Source organism: Calonectris borealis, chromosome 1, assembly GCF_964195595.1.
Source record: "Calonectris borealis chromosome 1, bCalBor7.hap1.2, whole genome shotgun sequence".
Taxonomy (NCBI): domain Eukaryota; kingdom Metazoa; phylum Chordata; class Aves; order Procellariiformes; family Procellariidae; genus Calonectris; species Calonectris borealis.
The window spans coordinates 71,216,691-71,240,068 of NC_134312.1; the positions used below are offsets into that span (position 1 = coordinate 71,216,691).

The window sequence follows — 23,378 nt, forward strand, 5'->3', positions numbered from 1 at the left end:
GGTCAAAAAATGGGCACCTCTGCATTGGCTGGGATTTTAAAAGAACGCTAAGGGCCGTGCTCAGGGTGGGGTGGCGTGCCCCATGCACTTTTATTTTCAAAGCAGATTGCATAGGCTGCTTCTGTAGGCCAGCATCTGTACTCTGAATCACAGCCCTTGCAGGACTCGGCAGAAGCCGTTCACTACACACCAGTGAGGGAGCCTGAGGCCAGTGAGACATGCAGATCCCAGCAGTGCGCTGGAGGTGGAGGCCAGTAGTAGAAACGGTGCTTTGTACAACATGCCTGTGTACAAGATGTTAGTGCTTGCACCTGCAAGAACTTGGGAAAAAGTGTTGCTTCACAGTGAGGTGTGATAATAATTTGCCTTTATTTGAAGCAGTGGCTTTTGGCTCCTCCTGTGTCTGAAATAGTACCTCCAAAGTACAATGACTACTTCTTCCTTCTCTGGCACAGTACCTAAGGAGAACGACATCAGAATGGGAGCAGGCACCCAGTTCTCTTAAATTGTTCTAACCAGACCTTTACAGACTTGACTGACACACTAAAAATTCTTCTGGAATATTTAGGAACCTATTTCTGAGTGAAAGAGGCTGACAGCTCTCTAAGGACAGTGACTCACCTGGCAAGAATAATCCTTGCAGTGCTAAGGAGGACATAATGGCAGGTAGGATTGCACGTCAGTGGCTCTGTGTCACTACCGAAGGAGCACATTGTTTTCAGAAAGCTGACCAAGATAAAATCTCAGCATTGAATCAGTGAATTTTTGGTTATTGGTTTACAATGTCCACTGCCATTTCTTGAGCTTCTTGAAGTCTTGATGGTGGTTTGAGTACGTGAGCTTCTCAAGGGAAACTGACTGCATCTTTGACTCTACCAGACAGCTTCCAAACAATGAGTAGAGCAAACTCATTAGTGGTTTTCACTGTCTGGTGTATGCTTGTGTGAGTCACGTCCGTTTCTACAGGAGACACTTAAATCTGTGTCTTCGTAGCCTCTTGAAATAAGCAGTCCCAAGAAACACAAATGGGAGCCTGACTCCCCCATACCAGTGGGAACTGTTCTATGTTTCTTCATCATGGTGTCTTTAACAAAAACAGGTCTTGTACACAGTTCTCTTATGAGAGGTAGGCCATTTTTTAACTTCCATTTTTTGATACAAACATCAGAAACTGCCAAGGAAGCCAGACAAGGAAAGGAACGCTTTAGTAAAGGTGTGAATGGCTTAATTGCATATTTCAGTCATACATAAGGTTTTCATTTTGGAAAATCACATTTTAACCATATTACCTAATTACAAAATCTTTATTGTTCTGTGTAACAATTCATATTAATTAAAATATGCAGACTGGGGGAGAGGTGGAGGAAGCAATTAACTAAATGTACTTCACTTTAAAAGTAAAAACTTCATCTGTGTCACTTTGACTGTGAAAGCTGGTCTTGATAGTACAGCTCCTTTTACATCACTCTTTGGGAAGCTAAGGGAAACACAGCAGTGACATGTGAAAGATATTTGGTTTTATTACATATATCTAAACAAGTACCTGTGGAAAGATCAGGAAGGAGTGATGTATGTTCTTCTGCAGCTCTACTAAACATATGGGTTTAAAACAATTTTTTCATAGGTCCTTAAGCAGTTAGTCAAATAAATTGTAAGTTGAGAAACTGACTAATGTAAAAATTGAATTTAGAAAGGGAATGAGTTAGTGCTAAAACAAACTTACTTCTCTAGCACAAAAAAACTCTGCGAAAAGTAGCAGAAGATGGCTGGGGCAATAAGGTCTCTGATGCTGATAGTCTAGAAGAAGAAAATTAAAACACATTAAATGTGTGAGCAGAAATTTTTTTAGATACTTTGATATTGTTCATTCCAAAGTGAGCAGAAATAATATAGCCAAATGGTGAAGAAAAGATGTGTCTTGCAGTTCTTAGGAGAACCCACTTTCAATCCTTCAAGGCTTCATCCTGCTTTATGGGAGTGGTTCCAGTTAATACACACTTACCATTTTCACAGCAAACCTTACCAAAACTTAAAGGCACAAATAGGCGGCCTTGTGCTGGATCCAGAGAGAGACTGGCTGAGGGCTGTAGTATTCAGTCTTTGTCTCTAAAAGCAGAGAGCAGTGCCACAAGATTCCCGCAAAGAAAACTCAGGACGCAGGAGTACTGCATGAAGAGGTTTCCTCAAAAGTCCTGAAGACCGGAACATCTCACTGCACAAAAGCCTAGTCCTGAATTAAGAAAAGATATGACAGTTTAATGATTATAAGAAGAGAGAGTCCAAGAAATGTGGTTTGGAACATTGCAAGATAATGCCTGGCTACAAAAAGCTTTTACCCCAGCTCTAAATAAGGTTTTTATACTGTCATTAATATTGGTGCAGATCCATTTTTAGTATGAATAATGGGAAGACAAATTCTAAGGTACCAATAGCTGCTGTTGTTCAGAGCACTGTCTTGCAAAGATCTGTTCTGAGCAGGGTTAGGTGGTATGGCTGCAAACATGCTAGCAGCTGTCTAGGTGCAAGGGATGACTTTCCTACTGCTGGATGTGGACCGCCATGATCCAAAACTTCTACCAAGCAAATGTATCATGAAAAATGAAAGAGAAGAAAGGAAACCAAACTAGCAAAATTTGACTGAAAAGCTAGGCATACTTTGCGCAAATGCGACTAATGTAGGAAACAAGACTACTGAATAAGTAATAATACTTGGCACTTAGCTAGCACTTCACATCTTCAAAGCACATATTGACACTAGCAGAATAAATCTTACAATCACCCTGTGAAGTATGAGACAAAGATAATAACAGACAAGTCAAAAGTCAAGCTGAGATCAGTTGTGAATTCCTGGCTTTAAATCCCATGCTTAAACCAAAAGTTGAGGGTCCCTTCAATAGCATGTGAGTTGTATTGTGTTTAAAGAAAAGTTTGATTTAATTATGTGTCTACAATTTCAGCTGTAATTTAATACTAAGTCAGTCAGTTATTAGAGCCCAGAGCATTTCCAGATGAAAGGTAAACCAAGGGAGGAAGCTTGGTAACACATATGAAACAAGATTTCAATTTGTGTCTCGTTTTACGCATCCGAAATAAAACCAGCTGTGTTGAGTTTACAGCTTATCTGTAAAGGGTACACTTTACCCTGTAAAAGGTCCATCAGAAATCAGGGGCAATGCGTGGCTGTCGTCTTCTAAAAGCAGACGGGGTCAAAATTGGCAGCTCCTTTCTACAGATAGGAACTGTCTCAGAGTGCTTTCCAGGGTGACAGATCATGATAAGCTCTGGTCTGGAGGTCCAGTTTAGGGCTGGGGACAAACTAGTAAGTCCTTACTCTTCTGAATGTGTAGGAAGAGGACATTCTGCCTGACTGGCGATTAAGGCTTTCTCAGTCACAGTCTGGTGGCTGTTTCCTCTCTCCCTCCAACCAAGCAGGAGTCAAAGTGAGTCCAAGGTGTGATGGGGATTACTTGCTGTTCCAGCTTGGCTGAGCTGCGCTCACCGGCAGAGGAAGGTAGATGTTGAAACACGCCGTATTCTTGCATCTGACTGCCTGTCTTCAGAGAAAAAAGCACAATGCAGAGAGAGAGTTCTCCCACCTGTGTTGTCAAATGGTAGAGAATAATCCCAATTTTCTTTGGCTGTGATCTTCTGGCAGTACAGATTAGATCTAGCGTGGGCATGAGCACATTTCTGAATTTCTGTTAGTTTACTGAGAGTGCATAAAATGATGTTTATGTCAGCTCTCTTCCGTCTGCATGCATGCAGACAATATCTCATTTGCCCAAAGATCTGCCCATTCCTTCAGAATTTTTAGATAAATTTGAACTTGCAGGGTTTGTACTACTTCAGCACTTTGCATCATGCAGATGCAGTGTTGTATGTCATTTTAGGAACATAGCCTTGGTTACTGTCTTGAATATGTAGAAGTGGTTGCAGTTGGCTGCTCTAAGAGGCTCATCAGGACAGTAATTAATGCTATGGAATTATATTAGTAGTTGATAACTTTCCTGTCTGTTTGCTGCAGCAGGTGTCCTGCATTCTGCACAGTCTGCGGTTGTTCTGCATGTTCAGAACTCTGGTTAACATCACTGAAAGTTTAGGGCAAGGAACGAGCATGAAACATGCTGTGGAAAACTGAGATACAGAGCAGGTCAGAGTGACACAGTCCTTCTCAAAATTTTGCATGATATTATGGACTAAAAAAGTTTTTGAATTAAGGAGTTAGATCAAAAGATAGATGGTCTTTAAATACAATCGGTCTAAAAGAGGTCTCTACAGGAACCAGTGACTTCATTTATTCTGGTACAGAGTAGGGGGAAATAAAAAAGTCAGTAGTATAAAAATGCAGATAGCTGCATGTTCTGTAAGGCAGTACAAGGCTGCTCCCTTAAAAGATGTAATTGCCTACAAGCTTAACAGTGATACTGCAACTAATCACTAGAAATAATGTAGGCGTGATAGATAAGCTTGGAGTTGAAAAGTTCTGACAATGTAATCACAATATCCTCAGGTTTGAATTACTGATGAGAGTCCATACAAAGAGCAGTAACACAAAAAAAAAATGTTGGGCTTGAGTAAAGCAGACATTGAAGGAATGCAAAATGAGACTTAAAAATCTGTCTGGAACTCAATAATGCATGTATAGGGAATCAGAAGTGAAGGAATGGAAAGTGGCTGAGAAACACTAGGGCAGGCTCTAATGAAAAGTCTTTTCAGTAGAGTCAAAAGAGCAATAGAACCCTGTATGGGTAAGTAGAGGACAGAAGTAACACGTAAAGGAAATGGAGATGTTGGGGGGAAAAAAGATACAAGGAGTCTGTGAAGGGAGAACAGAATTAGTGTGTACAGTAAAACCTCATTTGTTTGCAGTTTGTTAAGTTAGAAACCCAGATGTGCATGCAATGCCACGTTTTGTTATGCATTTATTTATGTGCTTACTGAACTGTGCGCTAGCCTATACAGCCATATCTGAGGGGAGATAGTTATCTGGGGCCATTCATATTTGTCATACCGGGATGCCTGGCAACTCAGTTTGCTAATTTTGTGAAAGGTCTATTCTATTAATGGCATTCTACTGTAATCAGAAAATAGCAATATACACCCTCCACTCAAGTCAAAGAAGAAATACCAGTGTAAAACAGATTACATTTGTCAGCTCTGTATACCTGTTTGTTTGATTTTGTCTTATCCACAACACCGCTTGACTTTCTCTCTCCACCATCCCCATTTACTATTAGAAAGAGTGCTATTTCCAAGCACTTCTCACCAGAAGAATACCAGGAAGCCAGAAGATGGGTAGGACTGATTGAGGTAGCAGGATGACTCCTAACTTATGATCACTTTTGACAACCCTATAGCTTCTCTGTTTTGCCATATGTAAAATTAACATTGCACATTTTATAGGACCTCTGTGATGTCTAGTAAATTGAGATATAAGCAGAAATATATTCCTCTCATTAGGAGGCAGAAATTTTCCATGCCTGTGCATGAAGATGGAATACCCTTGGTCACCAATTGAAATTGGGAAATGGAGCAAGAGAAAGTCTGGAAATTTTCTGGTGGGAGCTGCTGATTCTGATTTACTAGTACAACCAACCCTGTGAGTGTCAGTGGAGATGGGAGCTGGCGTGGCTTGATGGTATCGTGCACTGCACGATTGACCAGTACTGCCCGTAGCAGCAGGGAGGTCACCTTTCTTCAGCTGTTTTCATAGCACTCCATCCAAAATGTTCTTTTAAATAAAAGAGTTTTGCCGTACCTCCTGTACGCCTTTTTTGCTGTGCTTTGGTGTTCTCCCTGCACTGAGCAAAATGGAATGAGCAGTATGCCCCTACAAGAACTCTTAGAGGAGCAGGAGCGTGATAAATCCCCAGAAATCCCAGGACTTGTCACTGGATCTCAGAGAAGGGTTTGAACTCTGTTCTGCAGATTTCTGCTTCTTGACCTGTAAGGAAGTGGCTATTCTTTATGCTTCAACCTTTGAAACTGGTTGTGAAATAGTAGGTTACAGGGAGTAGGCATGTACTGACAGTATAACATACTGTTGAGAGGGGTCAACCTTCTATTAACAAACTATCCTAAATGCCTGAATAGCATTTTTCTTTTGCTGATATTCAAGATCTTTGCAAAGCATGTTAATTAAGGAATATCTAAATGGTATACTTTCAATTTATAACAACTGATGCAGAGAGGTGAGAAAGCACCCCTGTTGTGTTAATTTTCCCCATGAATGAAACCTTGTTTCTATGTTAAATAATTTGTTAGAATTTGAGTAAAACTTCTGAAGTTTCATATCACCTCAGATTCAGAAATCGTTGCACAGTGAATAGTTCTAGTCAAACATGCCATCAAAATAACACGGCTTCGTAGCAAAAACCTTTGCATCTGTGAAGCTCTGGTATTGAAAGTAATGGTTTGAGAGAATGCAATTTTAAAACATGGAAATATTATGTAAAATCAATAGATGTACAGGGTACTATTTATTTCTCTGATATTTCAGGTTGTTTTTTTTATTGTGTTAGCAGCAGGTGTTAAATTCTACTAAACCAGTGAAAAATAGAAATAAATATTTAATTTACTGTATCTATCAATTATACAAAATTGGCTTATGAAATATTAAAATATCTTTTAAGAGATTGCAACTAGGAACACCAGTTAGAAAATCCAATCCCTTAACAGAAACTTAATATAGGTGTGGAAATAAACTAAGCGTGATTTTAGGGTTGTAGGTCCTGGGATTTTTTGTTGCTTTTTAAGGTGGCAAGGCCTAGTGATCGTGCCTATCTAATTTGAAGGTATATACTCATGACAGCAGAAATTGGACTTCTAAAGAGGAAGATGTTGAATGGAAATATACACTAGGAATATGTGATCTTGAACACCAATATGTTATTTTAAAACACTATGGACACTCATTTGAATAAACCCATTTAATCATAAGGAACAGGAATGTAGTGGAAAACAGAGAAGCATAATGAGATGGACACAAACATAAGTGAAATACATATTGAGACATAGAAGTCAGACAAAAATTAGTCATATGAAACAAGAAGTTAGTCATAAGGAGGTTATGGATACTTTCCTTACAGATAAACTGAATCTTAAAACACACTGCGATCAATATAAAGACATCCACTAGCTTTTAACAGCTCATATCCTAATGGTGCTGATGCTGTATTTCAAAGTATTACTTCATTAAGTGCAGAGAAACAGGCTGGATACCCAAGCTAACTGTTGGGTTGATGATGCTACAAACACATTCCTCACTGAGCTAAAGAGAACTGCCTATGCAAATGCTTGTGTTTAACATTTTCCCTTCCTTATAAATGTAAGTTTTTAACTGGAATTTAAAAGGTCATCTTAATAGACTTTGTCAGTCTTTTCTCAAAGGAAAATATTTCTATCAGAATATGACCATAGGATATAGCAATATTCTTCAGGAATGTGCTCATTTCAGTGGTGTTTGGAAAGAGCTCCATGGCTTTTTCCAGCTTGCCTCTCTGGTTGCTTGCAGTATTTTTGGTGAGTGGCACAAGGGACTTGAACTTCCTTGGTAGGTACTGGGGTTACTTGGAGCCTGTCTCCCAGGCTTTCTACGCTCCTTTGATTCATGTTGCCAAAATGCAAACCGTGTTAGGAAGGTGTGGAAAAGAACGGAAGATATTACCTTCTTCGATACTATACTTTGGAATTTCATCCCCTGGGAAATGTTCCTGATTGATACTTTTTAAATTCCTTTTCTGAAATGGTAGTTTTTAATTTCAGCATCTCTCAGATAAGACAATTTCTAGTTTCTGACTATGCTTACTTTATGGTTACCAGAGACAATAGCTTCCCCAGACCTGTCTGTAATAGTCCTGCTTTTGAGAGAATTTTTTCGAAGACAAAGATGACAGCAAAGTCCATAGTCTTCATGGCAAGTCAACAGGGATCTGATATCTGGTTGTCATTTGCACCTTTGATGTTTCTTCCCCTCTAGCATTTGTGCTATAAAATGATTTCCCTGCAGTGTACAACTGCAGCTGATTTCTCAAGTTGAGTTCTCCCTAAATCTAAGATGTAGAAAAGATTCCTCCTTGATGATGCCAGGACTTTTTCTTAAGCAAAAAGTCTTCCTTCCATCACCCTTGCAATTACACTGCCAATCCAATGTCCAACTTACCAGCCTATCCCGAACATCGCAGAGGTGAAGTCTTGTAGTTTATCAAGAGGATTTGTTAACTCATCTCTAATGGACCAAGAAGGAAACAGATTACGATGTTCCTTATTCTGTGCAGCACATTAAACTTAAATTATGCAATACAAAATTATGACTCATATATCTTCAAAAGCTGCCTTCCCACTGGTCCTGGAAAATGGACATGTAAGAGCTCAAAGTAAACACAAAGCCTTACTCATAAATGGGGCTTTGAAATGAACCCGAGCCCCAGGTTGAGAAAGCAGCTTGGTGGGGTGTGATGGAAGGGGGTGCCATGTTTCTCATGACTTCTAGTCCCCAGTAAGAGGAGGGGTAGTATTTTCAGGTGGTGATCTGATAACAAGATACCATGGATAGCTAACTGGTTACATTTATGTTGTAATCGGGTACTGTGTTTGCAGCTACTCTGGATGTAAGCAAATTTAGCTTCACAGCAGTTTGCTTGGTTGCCAGTTGCAGCACAGTTGCAGCTTCGAGGCAGGCTTCTCCAGGCACTTCAGCTGGATGGACCCTGTGCTGTCGTAATGATGCCATTTCCAGCGCCTGGGTTAGAATTACAGCTCACTTAGCTTTAAACTAACTGTCTCCAGAGTGTACTGCAGAAATGCTGGTTTGTTGCTTAGAAGTAAAACAAAAATATCCTAGTAAAAGAAACAGAGCTGCTCCGTACTTTTGAACAACTTGGCGAGTTCATTTGCAGGCTCTTGCTTGTATTAGGAAGTAAGAACTGAAGGCAGGAGAGAAACCTGGGAAGAAAGTAATATATTTTTCTGCTGAAATGTTCAAGAGATTAAATAAAAAAAAAAAAAGTGTTAGTGAGGGGTAAAGAGAAGCCTTTAGGTTTGAAGGGTTCCTGTGTCTTTTTTACTGTCTTAAGAACACAGTTTTGGAGTGAAACACAGGAACATGCAGAGCACTTTGCAATCTATGTATGAAAATGCTGCAGATTAGAACAAATAATTATTAATTAGTAACACCGCTGCATTTTGTTACTTAGAAATAATTCAGAGAAGGGTTCTGCCAGTTGAGGTTATTGTCTGTGTCTGATTCATGAAAGACAGAAGCAGGAGAGGATCTGAGATTATTTGGGTGGAATTTTTCAATGGCGGAATGCAAAGGGAAGGTAAGAACAGAATCAAGTTGGAAGGAGGCAACTAATACGGCATTTTGAGATATCAGTGATGCATTCTGTATTATTCACGGCCGTGACTCCAGTATGGCTTGTAGGTTTTCTACGTTTTCATTTGCTAAATTAGGTGGGACATCACATAAAGAGTGAAGTAGTCAGTGAAACGTAGAAAGGTTTAGATCATCATGATCATACAAAGCTTGCAGACAGCTTTCTACAAAATGTGAGTTGCTACAGCACTGATTTTTATGTTAATTTACTAGTGAATAATTTAAAAAGACCTGTTTATTTTTTAATAAAAAGGAAAGATATAAATTGGCTGAGTGTTCCTAATGTTACTTACAGCTGCCATTGAGCAGATGTTAGGGATTCTTAGTGGTATGCTAGACCAAAATAAGTTTTATGAATAAACAAACAATTTCTTTTTACTACCAACTCTTTCAGGCTGATTCTCTCCCAAATTCACAATAAATGGCTTTTTAAAGTCTCCTCATAAATAATTACCTTTCTTGTGCCACTTTTTTCTAGGCACTTGGATTTTAATTACAATGATGAACTGTTTTAATAAGTTGTTAAATAATTTTATCTTTTTAGGGCTGAATCCATTTTCCATTTCTCTTTGACTTCATTGGTTCCTGGGATTTTAATCCTTTTAATTCTTGCTAATTCACTTGATATTGCACTTTCACTCCCCTTTATAAATTCACACTGGAGAGGCAAACGGCATGCAGCAGCATCTTTCTGCTCTGAACTCTATGCCCATACACCACCTTAGCTTGCTGGTTAACAACAGTCTCCTGTTGCTAGTAACCATTTTGTTTAACTCGGTCATTTTGGTCACAGTAAGTTTGAAAAGATAGGTAATTAAATGGTGACAATGCGTCTTTGCTTTGGGCTAATGTCTGGGGGCCTTAAAGCACTCTACAGAAGACCTCTAGCAGAGTGAATACTGTGCTTAGTTGATAAATAAGGGATATGCAACTTCAGACCAGTGTTACTAGACTCCACTTCAGATCAGTGTTTTCCAATCTAAATACTTATTGGATAACTTTGTATGTGATTTGATATAGAGAAATGCTGAACACGTAATTCCTCGTAACTTCAGCTGTGATTCAGTATCTGTGAAAAACAGCTGCTTTATTGAAATGTACGCATTGCTATCAGGATGGGGAAGAGCCAAGTGACAGGTTTTTAAACTTCCTGATTTTTAGTCTCATGGCATGATCAAGATTTACTTAAATTAAAAGTGACCGCTATTAAAAACAAAAAAACCCCAGATCGTGTTTAAACTTCCATAGTTTTCTTTCAGATTATGTATGAAACACAAAACATGGTAGTATGTCTCATGATCCCACTCCTGACACTGAATAATTGGAGTCACTACAGAAAATATTAATACCAATTTAGATATTGTTAGAAGTCATAGACAGAAGTGTGGATCTTGCAAGGCTTTACTTTTATCGGGTTAGGGTCTGTCTGTTCACATCAAATATCTGTTTCTTTGGGGTGCAGCCTTGGGTAGCTTTGCTTACTGTTATGCTCTGTATGACCTAAACAGAGCATGCTTAGGACCAAGCTCAAATGGAGAGACAGTATTGCAACTTTTTGCTATTTATGTCAGAAGCTTGGGATTACAGAAGGAAAGGTATAGACCAGGCAGTTGTGCTTCCTGGTGTGATGGTGACACCACCACTACCGCTGCAGTTTGGCAAGTGACAATGTGGTAAAACACAGGTAGTGTTTTGCTTGACCACTTCTATTTCTGAACATATAAATGTGGATGAAGAAGCCATTGATACCAAAGCGAGGCTCTGAAATATTGCCATGCAGAGCTACAAACTTTAGATAGATTTTTTTTTTTCTGTAAGAAAGACATAAAATGTACTGTCTCAATGAATAGTGACATTTAATAACTTGCCACTAAATACCTATGAGGATATATATACATCTAACACAATTGATACTCGATTTCTTTCATTCACAGTATTTCAGTAAAGAGAGTGGAATGCCAAAGTACAAAATTATAATATATATTTAGTGTAGGTTTTTAAAAATATAAAACCTATATATAAAATGTAGATTTGAAGATTGAAATATCATCTTCATTTTGCCAGTGGACTAACGAAATGTGCATTTCTATATCAGTTTCAATTATTTTTAACCAAAACCCAGGCAGTTGTTTGATCAGATTGTTGGTACTTTTGGTTTGAGATGCTCACCATGATTGCAGTCCGTGAACAGATCAGCACACAGGCTGCTGACAAATGGAGGTGGAGAAACAATGCCCCGGCATATTAAATACCTTTTTATGAGTGGCTGCCTATTTCTGACGGCGCTTAAGGGTCTTTTTTATTTCCTTCATTTTTTAAAGTAGTGCTCAGTAGATTGTTATGCCAGAAAAGTCTGACTGAAATTATCAGCAACACACCTTCATACAGCAACCCTTTGAAATAAAATTGTTAGTTTTGCCATGTAAGCATCATTAATAATACAGTGGGGGGAAAAAAGATTTCTTAAAAATCCAGAAGTGTGTCTTTCCCCGACCCCCAGCAGAGAGGTGCCTCCTGCCTGGAATGTGGCTGCACAGTCAGGGGTTTTGGTTGTTTTTTTATTGAAGGGGACTGGCAGGCTTTTTGGTATTCAGGCTACCTGAAGAGCTAGAAACCTTGTAAAACAACCCTACTAACAGTGGAGAAAACATCTGTCAGTACCTGGAAGTTCTCACCCACATTGCAGCCTACACACCTGGGCTTTTGCAGTTTAGCCAGATGTCAAATTATCAAGTTGGGGAAAGAAGAAGGAAACGCTCTGAGGGGCAAAAACTTCTGGGAAGCAGGAGCTGCAAGTAAGATCGGTACCTTTTAAAAACAACCGTAGCTTGCCATTTTACTGTGCTGCCTTACGTGTAGGTAAGGCCTTCCAGGGTGTTACCCTTTGGATATTTGTTGCATCATGAGAATGCCCGATACCTGCACCCAGAAAGTCCATGATAGAACCTATGTGCTTGTAAGTTGATTATATTGAAGACTTTCAAGTATCATAAAAATCAAACTAAAAGTGCCTAACATTTTCCTAGTAATCGCATGATTACTGGAAGTGGAATATTCAGCCCTCTATGCAGGCCCCTAAGTAACCTATTCTACCTGATTTGTAAAAGCCAGGAGGAAGCAAACCCATCACAGATGAGTCTGGTGAGATCTGGCACCTTATAATTTTTTTCCAGGAGAAGCCAAAAGCTTTACGTTGGCCACAAAGAGCTCTTGGGAAATGCCTTTGATACTGGAAATCCCCCCAGTGCTGAAGCCTCCACCTGTGCCAGCTGCCTTTTTATGTGTAGGGAACAGTGTGGAAGCAGGGCTGATGCTGGCTGTTTGTCCTCTGCATGACAAAGAGGCTGGATGCTGGACAGATTCTGACTGTGGCATTAAGACATGACTTTTAAATCTCAAAAATCAATCCTGCCTTTTTGTGCATTAGAGTCAGAACAGAATCTTAAACTGCTTTTATCATGAGGTGTTAAAAACACTCAAAATGACATTGAAGTGTCATGATTTTGGCTGTATTATGTATGGTTTTTTAAAAAAATCTTTAAAATTCATAGCACCTTCTTGATAAAGTAGAATGATTTTCTACTTGCTTTGTTCAGTGTGGAGTATTTCCAAATGGATTTTAAACAGCTATTCCTTCAATTTGAGTAATTTTGTTACAAGCTAATAGGCAATACGTAAGCATACCTGAGTTTTCATGTTAACATATTTGTTTCAAAGTTGCTATCAACATTAAAAAGCACAAAGCTAAATGTGGTTGCTAAAACATGGTATGCAATATGCCATGTAGTGCTGTGTTTCTAAGCAGTCATGCATATTTATTATTTTCTTCCAAATTGCAGTGCTGTTACTGGTAGATATATCAGGGTTTTAGCCTCAGTCTGTAATATGTCATGTACTGGACAACATTTTGAGAGACTGAGATGTATTGATCCAAAAACCAAGAATGCCAAGAGGGAAAAAGCCTGACCTAGATCAGTGCTGTTTTAATTATATCACATTTTAGGATAGTTTATCATTGCTTAGATTAGTTTAAGTGTGAACAAGTAAATGATGTAATGCAATTCAGTGTTTGTAAAGGAAGCTTAATGGGTGAGATTTTCAAATCAAGTCTAATTTCTCCCACAGCATTTTGCTTTTTCACTCAGCCCAGCAGGAACACATGGCTCAGTGCTGAGAACCTGAGTGCCTGCATCTAATCTGAAAGGAGAGGCCAACCTTTATGTTGTTCCATAAAGGAGCAATAACTTGTTTTAGCAGCAACCTGTGCGTTACTGGTAAAGGGATGAGAATGAATGTCATGGTTCCTTCTCAAACACCCAGCATACCTTTAGCTGCTGTAAGTGGGACACTAGCACTCTGCCAAAGCAGGGAAAGTCACCATCTCCCTCTCAGCCCCTGGCCACATCCATATCCCTATACAGAGACAATGTGTTATTTTGTAACCCTTAGCTTTTTTTGTGCAAATGATGACGTTTGGACATTAGGGCGATCTGCAGAGTTCAGCCATCTCTATCTTTGCCGCAAAGAGTTGGAACGAGGTGTTGAAAGATGTGTCTGCCTTTTTTGTAGGTAGCCGCTATGTAATTGTGGAGATCATGGTGGTGGTGGCAATGAGAGGGAGCAGATCTGCTGCTCTGTGCCTCCATGCATGCCGCAGAGCACTTGCACTAGATTTTATGCAGGTGCTGCGGCTACTCTCACCACTAGCACGCTATCCATGCTTTTTTCAGTTGTTTGTGGTTCTTCTACTCTCTTTCCCCTTACTCTTCAGGTATTTTGGTAGCTGATGGAACAGCCACATCTTAAAGCTAATGGAAACCGACTTGCTTCTATCTCCACATACCACTTCTGCTACTCCTTTCACCCTGCTCGCTCTTCTCTCCACTGGATAAAATGCACCACAACTCCCTGCTTCTGTTTTGTCCTGGGTATCGTGCCGGAGGAGGCGATAGGTTCGGGCACCTGGAGCCAGAGCTGTGCCACCAGCACTGCCTCCTGCCCTGGGTGCACTGGAGTGCCCTCTCAAGCTGAGCCTATGCTAGAGTAGAGAGGAGATTTGCACTGATGTCTCTTGTATTTTGTGTCTTGCTCAAAATCAGAAGGAGCGTGGCAAAAAATAGCCCACAGAATAGTTTGTAAAGAAAAACAGCATTGCGAGTGGATAAACTGAGAGGAAAGATGTATTTTTTCTCAGTGATTATAGCAAGGTTAGGATTAGGTGTTGGGATGCATTGATTTATTTCTTCTTTCTACCTTTGGCTCGTCATGTGTCATTAGGCAAACTGCTTAACCAGTTCCAGTAATGCCATCTGCAAAATGAAATAAGGTTAATATAGGTCATACACTGTAAAGCCCTTGAGTGTAATAGATGGTACACAGTTTTAAAGAAGAAAAATGAGATCTCAGTAAAGAAACACGAAATTTAACAAGCAGATAACAATACAGGGATTCCTTAAGCTTCCTTGTGGTCCCATTAGTCCCTCTTGGGAGGATATCCTGCTGCTTCCTCTTTGGAGAGGAAGAGGAATGGCTGTTCCAGCAGCACATAACTGCTCCTGGCATCTCCCAATACGGCTTCTGCCTGGCAGTATGGGAGGGGACTGGGAGCATGTTTCGTCCTGCGCTTTAGTGTGGTTTGAAGCCTAAAGCCAAGAGCCACCATTGACAGGGATTCCAGCTGTGGCCTTTGAGCCTGGAGCACATGTCAATTATTTGTCTTCTCTTTCACTACTAAACAGGGATTGGATTAGAAGGAATGCTCTAAAAATAGCAAGAGCCCATACTATATAGCCAAGCAAACAGAAGGTGGTATGGATCTTTCTGTTGAACCTTCTAAAGAAACACATTTTAAATGAACACACAAGAAACTAATACTAATTTAGTAATAGTATTCTATGGAGACCTGTGGTAGACACTATAATAGTGCATTAGCGAGCTATGCATAATTCAGCAATGCTGAATTCTTTCAGACATCATCTACAGGGAATTTTGCATGAGTATGGACTTAATATTTTGTCCCTTCGTGTGCATGTGTAAGTGTTCCTAAGGGCATCATTTGGCCTGCAGAACGCCTATTGCTGGAGGTGGTGTACAAGAGAGGAAGCATCCATTCTGAGTCTTGAAAACCGAGCTGGGATGATAGGATGCGTCATTAGAAATGTTGTCTTATTTGTAAACAGACATTAAACATGGAGCCCTATGATGTGATTTTTTTTTCTCCCCTCCGTGCAGGCACTTTTCCAAAAAGAATTGCAAAAAATAGGCAGTTCGCAAAAGACCAAGTTGTAAGCTAGCATTTTTCAAAATGGTAGCTTAGACACAGGCATGTGAAAACATGCATAGGCACCTAACCAAGTGGTCTGGCAATGTACCCATGTGTGATGGAGTTAAAGCTACTTGGTGAGCTACTGCTGCTGAAGTGAGTTGTCACAGCTTCGTATCCTCTTCTCCTCCTCAACAGCAAAGTTAAGCTAGCAGGAACTGTATTTTATCTTGCCACTGGAGTAGGATAAGGACATGAAAGTGTACAATTACAATGACTCAACTGACACGAATTAGCTACTACATTAGCCTTTTATTTCTTGCCCTGCCTCTTATTTTCAGAGGGTTGATAACCTGGTCGCCCCTAGTCAGGCTAATTATGCGTGAATCTTAAGATCCTTATTTTAGGTACTCATAAAATAGAAAGATGACTTGCTAATGGGACTTTATGCACATTTGATAATGTACTATTTTATCATTGCTATCTTGTCAGCACAAAAAGCAGGGGCTTTTGCAGGTCCCCTCAGCAGCATGCCTCTTTTTGCCACCAGTCCTAGAAGTCTTGGAAAGGTATGTGTTCACCCTATGTTGCCGCATATTGTTATATCTGAGTTGCATTGTAAGTACTTACAAAGTAGCATGGCATAATTGTCCCTCTGCAAGCATCTCTCTCTAAACTATTGTTTAAAATTGCCAGATGCATCTTTGTTCTTTATTAAGAGTAAGGCAACAACACGGAGTCTGTAGTTATCAGGAGATAATCAATCCCCAAGGGCATTTGAAGCACTTCACAACCAAAAGGTTGTGATTACTCCACAATTGCTGTACTGCTTATTATTCCTTATTGCTTAATTATGGAACCAGAGCGTGTTTCCTGGACACTGTCATCTAAATAAGATTCTCCATTTCTTATGCTCTGCTTCAGTGTTAGGTGGACTGGGAAGCTTTGTAGCGTTTCGAGGTGACGTAGGGGATAGCAGTAGGGCAGGCCAGTCATGGCAGCTCTTCTGGCCTTCAGGAGATCAGGGTGTTCAATCCCTGCCCTGCCAAATGCTTACCAAGGGGCCTTGGGCAAGTCACTCAGCTTCTGTATACCTCAGCTCTACACCTCTGCTCAGGTGCTAGCATAAATAAGGCTGTGTGAGTATCTAGAATAGAATAACGTGATGGACTTCATCTTGACCTCTAGGTATAGACTCGGGCGACATGCTATGAAGACACTGATTTTCTTTTTAGCGTGTGCACATTCAGCTGGCTTATTTTGAGTGGTAGAGTGCAGTGGCTGAGGGTTGTGTATGTATGGGGAGTGAGAGCACAAGGAAAGGGGGGATTTAATATCTTAAAATACTCTACCTGATTTCACAAGGCGTGTGACTGCAGCCCAAATGGTCTGGCTCCCAACGGCACTGAGAGCTCGGTTGCTCTCGACTGGAGAGAGCCTCTCAAACAGAGGCTGCAGCACTGTTCGCTTTTCTTAAGGTTTATTCAGATTTCCATCTCTGGTTAAAGTAAACTGATGCAGTTTGTGCTTGCCAGGCTGTGGTGCTGTCATGTATCACACGCAGGTGGGTTACTAAGTTGGCAGCAAGCCCACCTGAAACAGGCGTGTAATGCTGCTGTGTTTCAGAAAGGCTTTGATGTCTCCACCCTTTACTGGTTCAATGAGTCTTACATGACTCGCTGCCTTGAAAAGCAGTGTACTGTTGTGGTTACACATTGGAGAAGAGTAGAAAGTGTGGCCTTTTCCAGGCTCACTGGGCCTAGAAATCTACCCCGAAGAACTCATTTTTTTAAGTCTTTGATTTAATGTTTCATTGAATCATGTAACCTTCCCTAAGGAAGGGGAAAGCCATCCAGCATGTATTTTAACATTAGCCTTGATTTTTTGAGTGTATACATCCATAGGAAGATGAGAAGATGGGTGATAAAACTCAGTTTCTAAATCATCACCTAAATTTCCAGATGAAACTCCTGCTGAACTTCATTCCTTAGACTTGTTTTTGAAAACTTGAATAAGTAATAGACTTGGTGAAACTCCCTTATTATTACAAGGTTGGCATAAAGTCTACTTAATGAGGTGCTTTTTACAGCAGTGGTTGTTTTTTAAATCCCCCTTTTCATTCCTGAAATCTAAAAGTTAATAGCACCTTCCATTGTGGCATGCTCTGCTAGCGTGCATCTTCTGTCTGCCTGCAATCCTGCTGGCAAGCTCTTGTGTCATAAATAGAATTTGTTCAGGAAATAAAAATGTATTGTTTTCATTGTTAGAGGATGCTACTAAATTGGCTGTATGTTTGTCTAATAATCACATCTAAAGCTGATTATTCTGGTAATAGCCTTAAGATATTATTTAAAAATAAATATATAAATGCACTACTTTTGTACTAATACTAGTTTTTAATCTCTTCTTGTTTCTATGAAGTCTGAATGAGATTTTCAAAATTGAATAATAATTTGATCCGTTAATCTTTTGAAGCTAGTAATTTTATTTTCCCCTCTTTGCAGTCTCTGAGGCTCGCAAATGAATAGAGCTTCATTACTGGAGTCTGCATTTAATAACCATTATCCATTATCTTGTAATTAAGACTCCCTGTAACGAATCATGAGGACAATGCAAAAATACATAGTACATTTCTTTAATGAACTGGAAAATGTTCATCTTGTTCTATTTAGTAATGAGTTGCTGAATAGTCGTTAAATCCACTGGAGAATAGAGCTAGATGGATTTTGAAGACTATCTTGAGTTTGTGGTTAATCTATTAGAATTAAAATTTCATCTTCTATTTTTATCAACAGCTGATTAGAAGTCATTCTGTTTGACCAAATTGATTAGAAGACCATATACAAGGGCAGCTGTTGTTTAATGAAAGTTTTTAATGAAACTGTACCATAGAGACTTGTAATTATAAGACTTATAAAAGCTTTGACTTACCTTATACGAGAAAAAATGAAAAGTATTGCACTGAAGGACTTTAAGTGCTACATTTTGAAAGGGAAATTAAAAATATAATTTGGCGATGTTGAAGTTTCACTTCCACTGTTACTCGTTTTAATGTGACTATCAGATGTCCGTAGTGTCTCTCTGGAAGGGAGTAGCTCTGAAATATGTAACTCAGTTGTCTCTCCTATGTGCTCTGTTCTTTGCAAAGCTCAATCAACTATTAATTGCTTCTTTTGCACATTGCACTTTCTCTGGAGTTAGAACTTTTTTCGCAAATAACTGTTTCTCTTTAGAATGAGAATTGTCATAGGAGGGTGCAATTTAATCACCAATGGGCTGAGTTAGTGCCTAGACAGGAAGCCTACAGAGAAAACTGTGGTCTTACAAGACACAGTGTTAGTGATACCGTTTGATTATGTTTAAATCACAGGACACAGAAACATGCCTGGCTTTGTCTTAACTTCCCATCAGGCTGAGACCTAGGTGTGTGCCAATCAGCTGTGTCATCAGGAAGACGGGTCTCTGGAGTGTGCTGCAGCACACGTCAAAATGTAGTCTAGGCAACTCTTCGGTTTGAGCCAGTAGTGAAATTTTCCTTGCTTACTCTAGGGGATGTTGTAGAGGCATCATCGTTCAAATAAGAGACAAAATGGACCCTAAGCCAAATTTGAAGTGGAAGCAGATGCAGTTCCAATTGACTCGAGTGGATGATGCACTACTATGCCATGTTTGAATTATCCCTCTTCTCCCGATTATCTTTGATAATTAATGATCCCACAGTACACCTTTTCTAAGAAGTAGGTTCCCAGAGATGAAGTGTGCCCTAATGCAATTAAAGAAGTTTTGTCATTGTATTGTGTCAATGCAGGATCATACACTGCAAGGCAAATTTTTTTATTAGTTTCTTAGCTTTTTGTTGTATTGTGCTGCAGGATTCCCTTTAAGCCAACCCAGAACAGCAAGAATGCTCAAGAACAGTACACAAGTATTCAGGACAGGCAGTGGAGAATATTGTTCACAAGTGAGAAACTAGAAAAAAACAAGCCAAGGCTAACTCTCTTTTTTTAAATAACACAGGTGTTTTGACCTTGTTACTGCATTACATCAGACAATGGCTTTAAGTGTAGTAATCTGCAATGTTACAATTGCAAAATGCATAAGAAGGGAGTTTTTCCCCTGTTTACAGTATTACACAGCTGGTTTTGTAAATACACGTGGGCTTTCTTTCACTTTAAAGAGCTGTGGGAGATACAATACTAGACTGTCAAATGTCAGACTAAATAGATGCAAAGTTAAATTAAAAAAACTGATGAAAATTGTTTCTATTCAGAAAGATCCTTGTGGAAATACTAAAATGTTGATTTATATGCAAAATTTGTTTGGAGGAAATAATTTCCATTGTTGTGGTTAATCAGAGACATTCCTATTAATGTATATATACACATATATTGAGTGTCTGTACAGGAACATGTGTTATATTGGACTGTCCTGAAGAGATTGTTGGTCTGATAGCTAGAGCAAAGAATTAAGAGCTGGGATGTTCATTTAGCCGCTGGGATGTCTGACTTGCTCTGAAACCGGATGGGTATCATCCTCCTGCTCTAGCCTCGACCAGAGCAAGGTTAGCAGCGGCACCACAGGAATGTACGTGTAAAGGAATGCTTCATAATTGCTGTGAAGCATGAGGACATCTCTGGAGGGTGTGAACTATGTATGTGCAGAGTGGCTCTTGTTCTAAAACTACCATAAAGCTTTTTACTTCCTTTCAGGTTCTGATTTTATAAAGACATCTACAGGAAAGGAGGTGGAAAACGCGACCTTTCCAGTCGGAGTAGTCATGATGCGAGCCATTAGAGAATTCTACTGGCAAACTGGCAACAAGGTAATTCTCGCTACCTGTATAAAAATTAACCAAACAGGCTCACTCAGAAGGAAATAAGACTGTAATAGTTTCAAAATGCAGAACATATAAATCCACATATATGAACTTCCACAGCTATATGAGCAATAGGTAATGGGTCTTCTCTCTTGTATTCCTAATTCGATTTGCTAATATTTGTACACTTTAAAAAAAAACCAAAAGGTGGCACTTATCCCTCGAATAACTGTCACTTCATTCCCTAAAAGCTCATGCAATCTTGATGCATCTACTGCTGCATTTGGGTTTGAGTTTTGTTTCACCATTTAAGGTATTTAAATGATCATCTCCATTAATAACAGGGCAAATCTCAAACTGACAGTGACTGGCATACTCCCATAAACCTCAGTGGAGCTTTACAAATTTATAGCCATCGAGAGTCTGTCCAGCGTACACAACTGTATTTTCTGACTTTGTTCTGACAACCCAAGGGATAAATTCCGCTCTTTGCTCCCTTGCCAGAGGAGTTTTCCAAGGGGACAAGAAGGCAGATCCAGTTGGATCCTGTTGTCTGGGATGGAAGGAGGGAGGGACAGGGGCTGGCAGAACATTTTGTCCTGGTACACAACATTTATCCGCCAGGTTACTGTCAAGTGAGGTCAGTGGAGGCAAGGAGCAAGGGGGAGCATATGGCAGAGCCAGTGATGAACTATCCGTGCATCCATCCTTGCGCTGAAGCGGTGAGAAAAGAGGAGGTTATCCAGGAAGGCTTAAGCCACCTCTCACCTCCTTTATCCACCGGCAAGGGGGGGCTGCCAGTTAGATCTGGTGCTGGTGTTCAGCAGTGGGCTTTGTCCTCACCTGCAGCCTCAGGGAAGGAAACAATATCTCCAGCTAAGACCCTCTCCCCATTTCTGGGTCACCCTTCCATCCTCTCCAGCTCACCCTTCTGTCCCTTCTGAAGGTGACCTTTCAAGGTATGATGTTAGGACATGGGATGAGCAGTGGGATAGGGGCTGAGATGGCTTCAGGGGCTGTTGGAGCTTGAGGAGCACATGACAGCAGGTTAGACGTGTGTCCATCTGCTCTCCGTAGTTGTCTAGATGAGGCCAGCGTGGATCTCTGGGCTGTCTGCACTTCTCCCTTCCCCAGCCTGCATCTCTCTCTGCCACACAACAACTCGAGCAGCTCTGATAGTCTTGCTTCTGCTGGAGCATCGGAGCATCGTCACTGCTGCCAACCTGAGGCAGATCCCTGGGGCCGGGTGACTCACCTCAGCACCGGCGCTGTTTACATGAGCTGTGTGCCAGAGGTTGGGCTCTGCTGCATTAACACAGCTTTGTACCTATAATTGGATATAAATGTTGAATTCACCTTCTGTTTTGAAAGAATGCATTTGTGGTATAAAATGTGTTATTAAGCATGAGTGCTTATGTCTGTGTGCATGCGTGTGTCAGTGAATTAGATGTAAACTGACTTTATGTGCTTTTATTAACTGAAGACAATATTATCAGTGACAAGAGATTTCTAAATGGTTTCTTTAACAAACTAATTTTGCTGCTGTAGGGATGCTTTCTAGCAAGGCGTTGGCTGGGAAAAACAGGTTAATACAGAAATTAAACTTCTTCGAGGAAAGGAACAAGTTGCAGAGTAACATTTATTGAATGATAAGCTGTGGTGGTGATATGAAAAGTGTGCAATATAATGGGAAATAATCTTTTCCTGTCATTATTGAAGGACATACATAAATTGGTTTTTCTGTTGGGAAAACCCCCAATCCAGAAAAACTTATTACTTTTAATAATATAAGGTGAAGAGAAAATTCTTGAGGAGATGAACTTATTAAGCAAAATAATGAAATGCTGTGAAACAGCAGGAGAGTGGTAACTGGACTTTGTACTGCTCTTGAATTAAATTCCAACACCCCTTCCTTTTTGGGTTTTTATGGCAGTCAGATGTGCCGTTTGGAAAGCTGGTAAATGGAGGAGAGGACAGGCTTGTCTTTGTCAGCTTTTTTGTGAAGAAAAGAGCTTTCAGAATTTGCTAAAAGGGGAAGGAATTCTGCGTGGTGTTTTCAATTCTCTTATTAACTCTATTTTACTTGTTTTTACCACAGATTATCTCAAAGAGCTGTAATATTTCTAGGAAGAAGTGTAAATTTGAATTTCATTAGAATTTCTCTTCCTGAGGGAAAACACATTCTCAGTATTTTAATTTATTGTCTAGAAGATGCTTTTCCAGTTGCTGTGGTTTAAATTCCTTTTGGAAATCTAATGTTAACAGATGTATGCATATACTCACGCATCCATCCATTCATCCACAAAAACACAGTCTTCGTGTTTTGGATTTATCAAGCTTTTCCTGTTATTGTTCTTTATAATCTTATTGGAAATAAGATTGGCTGTTATCACAATGCTTCAGTGTGAGAGAAGGATTTATTCTGTGTTTGTTTGTCCTGAAATCACTATAAAAAAAAATAACCAAACACATTTGAAAACAGATATTTTTGATTCCACTATTATATCCATAAGGTACAAAGAAATCCTCAATGCAGTGAGGTTTCAGGAATGTATATACAGAAATCAGAACGATAATTCTTGCAGAAGGAGGCTGACAGGAAGGAGTACCCAAGGTAGAGGTTTATGGCAGAGGGAAATGTAGAAAGAATCGCTGTGTGCTACTGTACAGATTGTTCAGATTTAATTTTTTTTTTGATGCAGAAACACTTTTTCCTAATTCTCTTTGTTTTTCAAGAGTTTAGTAAGCTGCTGCACGCCAACATTTTGGCTAATGCAGGGGACAAAATTTTTGACGAGGGATTTGATAGCTGCATGTCACAAGCTCTGTCTCAGAATGAGATGCATTTAAATGGCACGTAACCAAAACATTGGTGTTAGGGATGCATGCCAAGTCACCTCAGTGCTGTCTCTGCACAGCGGGTT

At 39.8% G+C, this 23,378-nt stretch overlaps 1 protein-coding gene across 4 annotated transcripts in view; it reads left to right on the plus strand.

Annotated features, from left to right (window-relative positions):
• Nucleotides 1-23,378, plus strand: part of DERA (deoxyribose-phosphate aldolase) — a 56,675-nt gene that overhangs the window by 28,128 nt on the left and 5,169 nt on the right. For 3 of the 4 annotated variants that reach the window (XM_075160022.1, XM_075160013.1, XM_075160050.1), the window contains one exon: nt 20,348-20,460. In XM_075160022.1, coding sequence (XP_075016123.1) covers nt 20,348-20,460 — 113 coding nt within the window. Of the gene's footprint in view, nt 1-5,460; nt 6,121-20,347; nt 20,461-23,378 lie in introns of those variants that run through there. The other variant, XM_075160031.1, reaches the window with a different exon arrangement.